Raw genomic sequence first — 11,054 nt, 5'->3', positions numbered from 1 at the left:
TGCTTCTGTTAATACTTGTTTTCAAACCTCACTGTCCACTCCATGTGTACCTGACAGTGACTTCTGTAATTCCTTCCACTGGCAGTAGCAAGTGGTATATTCTATGCTCTTTTCATGTTCAGGATGTTTAGTATAAGCTTTTGCCATTTTTTCACACCTCACCGCTTTTTTATGTTGGTTTTGGCGGGCTAATCACCTAAGCTTGCCTTAGGTGTTTAATTTCCCCTACTTGGCTGGGTTCGTCGTTGGGTCAATCCATCTTGCCCAAGTAACAGGGCTCTGGTCAGTGTCCCTGTTACACCCTTCTTACAGAAATATGCCCCAAAAAATCTCAGGGAAGTGGGGAAAGCTGGAGCTTCTCAGTTGCAAAGATGATTCCCTAAGCCTAGGGTGCATCTCTGTAAAGCAGGAAAGCCAGGGTTTCCCCACTTACAGAGACACCCCCAGAAATCTCAGAGCTGCATCTCTGTAAGTGGGGAAAGCCAGGGAGATGCTTGAGGGGCCCTGTCCTGAGTGGGAATTCCTGAGGTGTAGAGGACCAGGTTGTTCAAGCCCTTGGAGCACCTGCCCAGGGCCTGGAGAGTGTGGGCAGCTTTGGGCTGCCAGGGTTCTCCTACCACATAGCAACTAGACAACCATTGCTAAGTAGCAGCATAAATTAATACCACTTTTGCCACATCCACAAATTTGGGGCATTTGTGTTGCAACAAGGGGTATGGAAATCCATTTGCTTAGCCTTTGTAGTGCCATAAAAATTGTTATGGCAACATAAAGGTGATGAAATGTGATGTCTGTTTCCACCCTGAGTTCAGAACTGCTAGAGATATTCTTGAAAAACAAAACCAAAGAAGCACACAAAATGAAATGGAACAGCCCTTCTCACAGCTGAGGCTTTTTAGATATAACATGTTTTTGCTCCAGGTTAATGGATTTTTTGTTTTAGTAGTGATGCGTATTTGATATATATTGATAAACAAAACATGATGGGCCAAGTAGCTTTAGTAACAGGAGTAAAATGGTGTAAAGCAGTGTGTTATTTTGAGATCGGGGACTGACTTGAAGTGCTTACTGGCACTCTGCTGGAATCCAATCTTATCACTGTTTTATCTGCCTGATTAACTGTGCTTTGTTAAGGTGATATATTGCTTTTGTGATTTCTTATTCTTTGATTTTACCAGTGCTAAGTTAGAATTATAGCACTTTAGAATTCTAACTTAGCATTTTGTTATTAAACGTTTCAGGGTTCAAAGAATACTTCTCGTCTTAGCCAATTCCAGCCAAACCCAGTAAGATAAAACTAGTGTACATACTTAACTGAAAAAGAAAGTGAATAATTTAATTTGCAACAAAGCACCTCACAAAATGTCAGGATTTTTTTGACAAGAGCATCTGAGTCTAGGGTCACTGCTGGCTGTCTTCCTCCTTCAGTGGAATAACAGCTTCTACCAATTTATCTGACCCCAAGTCATTTCCTAAAGAAAAAAAGCTATAATCATTTTGGTAGCCCTGCAATTGTTGAGGTAGTTCTGACAAACCTGTCCTAAATGTTCATTCAGTCTCTGCTCTAGCTTTCAAAATGCCTGGACTTGATGTCACATTGTGGCCGGACAAAAAAATCATTGCACCTTAATGTGTGGCTATTGGCTAGTTGAGCACCACAGCCAGATTGTTCCTGCTAGGTCCAGGAAACCCTGATAAAAATGAGGTTCTTGCTATGAGAGTGTCAAAAGGGCTTAGATTTTGGCTAGGGTTCAATGCCATCAACACTTGGCTACTTACACCATTTCAAGATAGCAGGTATATTTCTGCTCATCTGTACTACATTCATTTTTCTGCCTGTCATTTTTCTCACTTGACTGTAAAGCAGCTTATTAATCAATCAGAAAACCCTTTCATGCATAAGATCTCTATGTAATCTTTTGCAGACTCTCAGTGTCTCCCTTGGAGATTTTCTCAGAATGCTCCTTCCATGCTTTCATCACCTCATTATGAAAACAGTCTTCCTAGTGGCCATCCTCTCAGCTAGAAGAAAAAAATGAACTTCAAGCACTTGTGGCTGAACCTTCCAACAGAATACTCCATAGGAACAAAGCACTGCTGAGAACTATCCAGAATTCTTCTGAATGTATCTGAACCAAGCTGTCAAACTAGCCTTCTTTTTTCTGAAATCACATTCAGCTTCAGGAGAGAAGGACATTATGCACAGATCATGTAATAAAGCAGAGTGCTGGATACAGCAATATACTAGACTATTTAGATCATCACCCCATCTCTCTCTGGCTAGAAGAGGGCCTTCAAAATACCAAGCTATCATTTCATAGTTTCCAAGTGGATCAGGCAATGAAGCTCTTTGCCTTACCAGTTAAGTCAAAGTACCTCTTCCACTGAATATAAAGACTCATTCTGTAAGAACTCAAGCAACTTCTTTTGCCTGCTTTAGATTCATGCCAAGCAATGTAATAGGTCTTTAATGCAGTAACATGGAGTAACCAACAGAAGTCAAATGAGAATACCACTCTAATCATTATTCAACTGATGTGGCTGAAACTCCTCATTCCCACTATCCTGGGGGGATGCTGTTTGCTGATCATTTACAATGGGGCACACTGAAATATGTTAAAAGAATGAGCAGTCACTTTCTATATAATAAACAAGGTTCAGTGTAGATCCTACAACTCTCCCATCACCCTTGGTTTTTTGGAGACTTTGGCTACTACTGGCAATGAGTTTCAAAGGAACCTAGGGAAGATCATATTTGCTTTTTACTTTCTACTCTCATGGAAATATGAAGTTGCAGGATGAATGATGGCTCTGACTGACATTGTTATTAAAAATACTATCTCTGGTGTATGCGAATCCTACAGTGGCTATAACATGTTTAAAAAACCATAGAACAGGGTTAATAAATGTTTTTTGCCTCACAGCAGAAATATACTCTACTTGTACATTAAACTAAACAGTAACAGATATAGTTTTAGAAAGTTACCATCAGTTTTAATCCTTGTAACACTTCTAGGTAAAATTTGAAAAAAAAGCTGACAATCAGAGTTCTTTTGTATTCCACCTTTCCACCTGGAGCAGAGCCTGGAATAGAAACTTCTTCAAGAAGTAGTTTGCAGGCTTCTTCCAACATCTGTTCATTCCAACATCTGGCATAGGAAAACAGTTTGTTGTAAAATGGTGTTGAATTTAGATTACATTATCATCGCTGCTTTCTTAATTCAGAAATGTGCCTGTAATGAGGGTTCTGTTTTATTTTTAACTCACTTTTTGAGAGATGGCCAGGGTGCAGTGAATTGCAGGAGGGATATTTATGAGAACAGTTTAATGAAATGAAACTATAAAGGTTCTCAAACTTTTTTTTAACTTTTTACAATGTATGTTGAATGTGCATCTGTTTATTCAGCATAATGTTGTGTTTCATCTTCAAGGTAAAAGCCTTTGTGTACAGTTGCATAAACACTTATTTATATACAATAATTTATACAGTACCTTCCTATAAGTGCTTGGCAGGATTTCTTTGCACAGACAGTGGTAGAGGCAACATTTCCATAAAAAATGCCGAAGTCTGTAATAATGTCTGTGCCTGGATCTAAGATGAGTCGCATTCCAGCATTAACAATAGACAGAGCATTTTCCCGCCTCTGAGCCTGGCGGAATGCAGAGACAAATTCACCCTGAGAAAATAAAATGGAACTTTGACTCACAAAGGTCAATTACATGAAACATTTCTGAAATCTAGCCTTTTCAGATCTATTTAAAAAACAACAAAATAATTGGAATATTATACATAAATTATATCTTATCAGATCATTTATCACAGGGGTGTCGAAATATCAGGCCTCATCTAGCCCATGGAACCACATCATGCAGTCCTCAGTGCTGGCCCTAGGTCTTGAGATGACCCACATGCCACATGTGGCACGTGCTGGACTGGTCCCATGCACAGGGCCCAGAACACACATTGCACATACTGCCTGCTCCAGCACCTGCATTGCATGTGGTATCTGCAAGGGCCAGTCTGGTACCACCTCCCCGCAACACATTGGATCCAGCACTCATGGTACCTACTATGGCTAGTCTGGGACTGCCACATGCAGCTGAAGCGGATGCCATAGATCTTGCATCAGCTAGAGCAGGCACTAGATCTGGCATGTGGGTTGGAGTTGGGGTTTACGGGTACACCACATGCTGGATCCAGTACCCGCTCTGGCTGGTCCAGGACACGTACCATAAGCAGCATCTGTCCAGGACCAGTTAGATATTTCATAAGAACTGACATTTCATGAGAATTATGGAGGCTGAGGATGTACACTGATGTATTTTGAGATATAAAGCACAATAAATATTTTCCAAATGCTTCATTAAATAGTGTTTTTACAAGAATGATTATATACATTTTATCTTCTTCTTGCATTTAAATATTTGCCAGAAACCATTTACAAAAACACTGACTTTTAAAAATCTTATGAGAGATTACTATAAAGGCATTCTAATCCTAAAATGAGAAACTAACAAATTTAAGGGCATATTCTACCCTTGATCACAAAGTGAAAGAAAGAACCACTAGTGCCAACATGACCATCAGAAAACACAGAAGAAGGTATCCCTTATTTTCTTGGTGGGTCCTCAAGGATTCCTTAGCACTAATAAATTTGTTACAAAACCAGCTCTCCCTTTTCTTGGAGTAAGAATGCTAGCCAATTAGTTTTGCAGTCTTCCAGCATTTAGAAACTTTAGCTCATTAAACCTAAAAAGCAAACAATTTTCCTTTTTATTTCATATTTGTTCACTCAGCACCATCAAATGAAACAAGAGGCAAAACAAGCTCTTACTGTCTTTGAGTAAGGGATGCTAATAGAGACTAAAATTTCTTCTGGTTTAAGAATGGCTTTTCCAAATCCACTTGAAAAATGTTCATTTAAAGAAATCTGTCGTGTTCCACCTGCTGGAGAAAGTAACATGCTCATTCATGGTGCAGCGTACAGTGGTCCACAAACTCCTTATTAAGGAAATAGATTTGGAGACAGAAGTTACCTTTGACCAGTTCCTAAATTATATCTTTGAGGCATTAGATTAATAATCTTAGAAAAAATAACGTAAACTATAGTGCCTACATATCAAACAACTAATATCATCCTATTTATTGCCAGAATAGTAATGCTGCCTCCTGTGACCTGCAACAGGTAATTACCATATCTGCTGTGTCCCAATACAAATCAAGAAACAATTTTCTTTAAGGGGAATGTTATACATCTTACCTCAGCTCAGCAAAGAAAAAAACCTACTCAGTAGCAAGACAGCAAGGAGGGACTTAAGCCATCTTGAGAAACAGAAAATGCAAGGCTCTTCTCCCTACTGGACAATCAAGGATCATCTTACCCCACCAATAGAAAACATAATACGAATGTCAACTCAACATTTAGAATAGGTGTGGTAAGTGTTCCAAACTCTAGAACTGATGAGGCTGATAACACTTTTCCTGTCTACCACACCTTAAACATCAGCTCCCAAAAGACAGGTAGTCAGATGGCTGATAGCCATATAACCTCCATGCAAACTTCAACTGTGATACAGAGCACAGTTACTTCTCATGGAGTAATTTCAGCTGTGCTGTTCTGATGTAGCATAATGGGCTAAAAGAGGTGAACTGAGTTTTCCAGAAGGCTTGAGACAGCTAAGCAGGCTTGAGTTATAGCATTTGCAGTCTTTCTGTTGTTTAGGTACATATAAAGCTATTTCCTTCTCTCTGTACTGTACATAGTGAACTTTAATACATAGCAATTAAATAATTTTTTTTTGCAAAAATCTTGTGGGTTTAATAAAGATATCATCTCTACTACGAGTCCTCATTGTCTTCAATACATAGGGCATCTCTTTGACATGTGATGGGCAAGCTGGCAGTGACCTGGCCCAGGGGTTTTGAAAAGGCAAAAGATGATTGGAGGACTTGGGATTCCCTTTCCTCACCAATCTGGTGATGATTTGGCCCAGGGGTTTTGAAGGGGTAAAAGATGATTGGAGGACTTGGGATTCCCTTTCCACACCAATCAGCCCCAGAGACTCACCCTCCCCCCCACCCTGTGTCCCCTGATTGGTCCCTTGGATCACCTGGAGGGGGATAAAAGGGGCAGCGCGGCTGACTCAGGAGAGACCAGTGAGGGACCACAATGAAGGAGATTCAAAGAGCTGGCAAGAGCTGGGCCAGCGGGGCAGGAGCAGTTGCTCCAGAAAAGCCTGAAAGAGCAGGACTTGCAGGCAGCAGTGGGGCCCTCAGCAGCACGGCACGCAGCCGGCAGGAGAGGCTCCCCCGCTCCAGCAAGGATCTGAGCAGCGACCTGAGAGGTTCCCGCTCTGCTTCCAGCTCCTCCAATCAGGGGCCAGGCAGCTTGACGTGAGGCCAGGCTCTGGGAAGGTCAAGACCCCTAGCAGGCTGGAGAGCAGTGCCTCCAGTGGTGGCTGTGTAGCGGTGTTCCTGCCTACCACATAGGAGATCTGGGTTTAAGTCCCAGCTGAAGTGACTTGGGGTGAGTAAGATAACAAGAAGCAAATCTTCTTGCAGTGGAAAGGGGCCATTGTGTTTTCCCCCCTTTCTCCCCCTCCAGGTACCAAGGCCCTATGTTTCTTTGTCATTTGACATTTTGCATTTTGTGCCTTTTTTTTATATTTCACCAACCCATATTGTTTGTTCTGCTGTTTGAGTTTTATATTTTGTTAACCCTGTTTTTTTTTGTCAGTGATTGTAAGCATCTAACCTTTGTTGAATCCTGCCCCCTTGGGGCATTGTAGTGTCCACTATACCCTCTGATTTATGCCTGCTGTGTTCTCAGTACTAAAAGGTATATGGTTAAGTCCCCATTGGAGGTCTGGCTCTGCTCTATAGGGGGAGGAGAGTCCCTACACCTCCCACAGTGCTTGTGCACCTGCTTTGATCCCTTCAATTGGAGAGGGGGTACCTCTTGGAGTACCGCCCGGGTTACATTTTGGGGGCTTAGGTTACAGACACATCACACTCCGGAGGCTTCCCTATTGCCTCTGAAGCCAGATGCTTCACATACTATATGAATGCCCTGATCATAGAATTCATTTTATTATTTACTGTTTTGCTTCAGAGTTAGTACTTGCACATATACAACATACCTAATGAGGCCAGATTGAGAATGGAGTTGCTTACTGCTAGAATGGGATTCAAATCTGAGGTTGTATGTTGTTTTATAATGTTTCCACCTAAGGACTGAAAAGAGAAGGAGCTTATTTTCATACTTTGTTCACAATAAATAACTAGTAAAAACTAAAATATGAATATTCAATAGGTTTATCAGTTTAGTGAAATTTGTCAGTTCAAAAGTCATAAGAGGTTCATGCACAGACAGGAAAAATGTGTTTTTCCTAGCCATCTAGTTATTACTGTAATAGTAAACTACATACAGCAATATTCCTGATCTGTTGTCCTCCCATAGTTTTTAATTGCTGTAAAAGAACACAAAAAACCTTTGTCTTCTCCTCTGGGATTTCTGAGACAGTGCTGGTCAGGGTGTCTTTCACAAGTGACAGGCTGCAGGCAGCTCCTAGAGTAAGCCCTAAAACAAAGTTGTTTAAACAATAAATTGTGAGCAATGCTAGGCAGGACTTCACAATTGTAATTATAAAATTATGTTATCTGCTGTCAAACTTCATGAAAATGTGGTAAACATTAAACATGATTCTTCCCCCCCCCAGACTTTGATATACCTCAGTTTATAGGGGAAAAAAAGAAAATACTAAAATGAGTGTAATATTTATGCCACATTCATAGGTGAGCTGTCCTATATTCCTATCAGATTCTTGTCCATTTCACCCCATGCCTTATACAGATATCTTTTCCAGACATGATAAATCAAAGATTTAGGCTTCTCATTCTTTCTGGAGCTCCTGTTCTTGCCTATTTTCATTGTCTCTTCCTCCCTTGTGGGATTAGCTGTTCTTTGCTTGTTTGCCACCCCATAACCTTTTTCTGGGGGATACACTAGGGCCACGCGAAGCTTCAGTCCCTGATTCAATTTGGTGGAGATTTGGCTTGATTTCGGAGGCCGAATCTCAGAATCTGAATTGAACCAGGAGACCCTTTAATCTCTCTGAATTGAATCTGAACCCCCCGAATTGATTCGGAGAGATTTGGAAAGATTAGGCAATTCGGACATAGACACAGCTTTAAATGTTTTTTCTACATGCCTCTAGGTAGCAGGCGGCTCATGAATGCTGCAGTGCTGAAGCATCCCACAGGAGTGTGGGGGACTCCCCAGCGTGCTTGGCAGCAAACCTGGAAGTTGACCAGAAGCATTTCCGGTCCACTTCTGGGTCCACCAGGGAGCGCAGCTAGGGCCCCCTACGCCCCCCAGCTTGGTGACTGGCGCCTCCTGGATGTGGGGGGGCACCCAGGGTCGCCCCATGGCTGATCGCTGAGCTGGTGGCGGGGGGGAGACAGGGGTCTCCCCAGCAGACCCAGAAGTGGACCAGAAGTACTTCCGGTTTGCTGCCAAGCATGCAGGGTCCCCCTCCCCCACTGCTCCTGTGGGATGCTCCATCCTCCCTAGCATCGCAGCATTCATGAGCCATGCCTGGTACCTCATAATTTTTTTCTGTTTTAACCTTGTTACCTCATAATTTTATTTTATGTTAAAATATGTTAACATGGTTTTAGTATTATGAGAGATATTAAGAAGTCCTAGTCTACTTAATCTTTCCTTGTATGGGAGCCTCTCCATACCTGTCATCATCCTTGGTGCCCTTCCCTGAATCTTTTCTATCTCTATTATATCCTTTTGGAGGTGGGGTGGACCTTATGGTTATGTGCTTCCATGTGTCTATATCACAGGTCTCTTGTCTAGGTCCTTCAGTCTGGCAAGTACCTGCAGATCTCAAGTCATCCCTTTAGCTTCCTTTCTCCTCTAAGGTGACACTTCAGATATAACTGACTTCTACTGAATGTCCACTCAGGGATACATACATCCTTCAGCTTCTGCATCCAGACATCTGTGTTGTATTCCTCATTCTTTGAGTTACATTCATTGTTATCTCATGAGCAGATATCATTTGCTAGTCCCATCCTCTAAAGAAAAACATCAGGCACCTCCCCTGCCACATATTCCACTGTTTTCTGTTCTCTGGCCTCTTATCACTGGGCTCCTTTGCCTTGTCTTTTAAGCTTTTTTGCCTGGTTCACCTTGCTGTACTGTTTAACCTAGGCAACTACATATCTGCCCTCTGTGATTTAAGGCAAGAGATCTTTCAAATCACAGCAGCAGGACCTTTATCCTACTGTAACTAAAGATCCTTTCCCTCTGTTATTTGGAGGAAAAATGGAGTGGAAAAGCAAATGCAGGCTGCAAGGAGCCCAGTTAAAAGGACTGCAGGATGCACCCTGCAAATTGCAGGCAGCAGAACACCTAGCTCTCCAGACAGGAGTGAGAGAGCCCTGTTCCTGTTGGGATAGGAGGATGAGCCATTTGGTAGCTTAATGATGAGCAGGGCAAAGCAAGACACCAAAAGCCAAACTCTGGATATTTGAAGAGAGCCTCCTAAATGTATTAACTTTTGACATCAAGGCATAGCAGATGAGAGAGGAGGCAGCCCAATAGGAGGGAGATGGAGTAGGAGAATGGGCATATGTTGGCCCCTAGTGGGCACTGAGGCAAAGCCCATTATACTACTCACAACACAAGGTCCCCCAGAAGACTGCAAACTACAAGATGCAATCAAATCATGCACCCTACAAGCTACAACTAAACAAATTCACTTGCTCCTAAGGAACAAAAACAAATTATTTTCTAACAAGGATAAATCCCAGGCAGGTTGCCCTTTTTCTTGGCCTCTTTTAAATATTAGCAAAATAGTAAAAGTTTATGTCTTGTGCCTTCATGTCTTCAGGAGGTAAAATTACTCAGTGCTGATTTTATGTTTTAAAAATAAAGGAAAACAACAAACTCACCATTACTTGTGAAATTCAGGAAGTTCAGTTCCAAAACTCTAATAGGAGAGATGATAACTGGATGAAATAACCCGTTGCATTTTGTTTCAGGTCCTGTACGATAGAAGAATTTGGAAGAATTTGAGAAACAAAAACAGCTCATTTACAGAGCAGCAACTTTAAATCCATAATGTAGACACTTATCATAATTAAAAAGAAAACCTCCTTATTGATTTTTCTCTCCATTATATGTTGGAATCTATGACAGACTGTTGAAATTGGTTATGGAAAGAAAATTGTATTTTATTTTACATACTTCATAATTAATTGTTACTGAGAATTACTTAGAAATAATTATGAAATGCATAACATACTATAAATACTTATAATTATTATTACAATATAATTACGAAAATAATTATTGATTTATAGTGCCAACTGGCACACAGACTAATACAAACAGTTAACAGTAACCACAGGCAGAGGAAGCAAATATGATCTGGGGGGCCTGAGTATGCCCAGCAGGTAGGTCTGTTGTGGAAAAGGGGCAGGGGGGAAGATCAAGGCCTCTGCAGTGAGGGAGGGAGTGCAGCCGGGGCTGGGGTGAATGGGGTCTTGGGACTGGGGCGGGTCATGGGACACTTGGAGCCCAGGCCACTTGTCCAGGGGCATGGGGGGGCTCCCGCCTCCACGCATACAACCAGGGCAGGCACAGGGGGCATGTATCCCCCCCAATCTGTGTGCAGGGCAGAGGCAGCTGCTACTGCAGGCTGTGCTTCGCATCCCACTGCTGGTGCCCTGGCAGCTGTGTGACACCACATGCCTCCACTGCCAGACAGGCAGTGCAGCCAGCACACAGGAGGCATGTGGCATCACGCCATTTCCAGGGCACTGGCAGCAGTCTGAGTGGAGTCTGCAGCAGCAGCCACATCCACCCTGCACACAGATCCAGGGGGCACATGCTCCCTGTGTCTGCCCAGGGGTGCACACAGTGGTAGAAGCCCTGCCCTCCATTGTATGGATGAACCGCTTGGGCTTCAAGCATTCCACAACCCGCCCCAGCCCCAGGGCTCCATTCACCCCCCCCCTCACCTGCAGGGGCCTCAAT

The 11,054-nt window shown here is 42.5% G+C and overlaps 1 protein-coding gene across 2 annotated transcripts in view; it reads right to left on the bottom strand.

Annotated features, from left to right (window-relative positions):
• LOC109301888 (aldehyde oxidase-like) overlaps positions 1–11,054 on the bottom strand; it is a 74,919-nt gene that overhangs the window by 37,000 nt on the left and 26,865 nt on the right. The window contains exons 10-15 of one of the 2 annotated variants that reach the window (XM_019523188.1): positions 9,968–10,060; positions 7,429–7,580; positions 7,141–7,234; positions 4,836–4,948; positions 3,493–3,677; positions 2,987–3,149 (exon numbers count right to left, since the gene is read on the bottom strand). In XM_019523188.1, the coding sequence (XP_019378733.1) occupies positions 2,987–3,149; positions 3,493–3,677; positions 4,836–4,948; positions 7,141–7,234; positions 7,429–7,580; positions 9,968–10,060 (800 nt within the window). The remainder of the gene's footprint in view (positions 1–2,986; positions 3,150–3,492; positions 3,678–4,835; positions 4,949–7,140; positions 7,235–7,428; positions 7,581–9,967; positions 10,061–11,054) is intronic. The other variant, XM_019523189.1, reaches the window with a different exon arrangement.

This window comes from Gavialis gangeticus, unplaced genomic scaffold, assembly GCF_001723915.1.
Source record: "Gavialis gangeticus isolate Ggan-Ray unplaced genomic scaffold, GavGan_comp1, whole genome shotgun sequence".
Taxonomy (NCBI): domain Eukaryota; kingdom Metazoa; phylum Chordata; order Crocodylia; family Gavialidae; genus Gavialis; species Gavialis gangeticus.
This window is presented reverse-complemented; position numbering and strand designations above follow the sequence as displayed.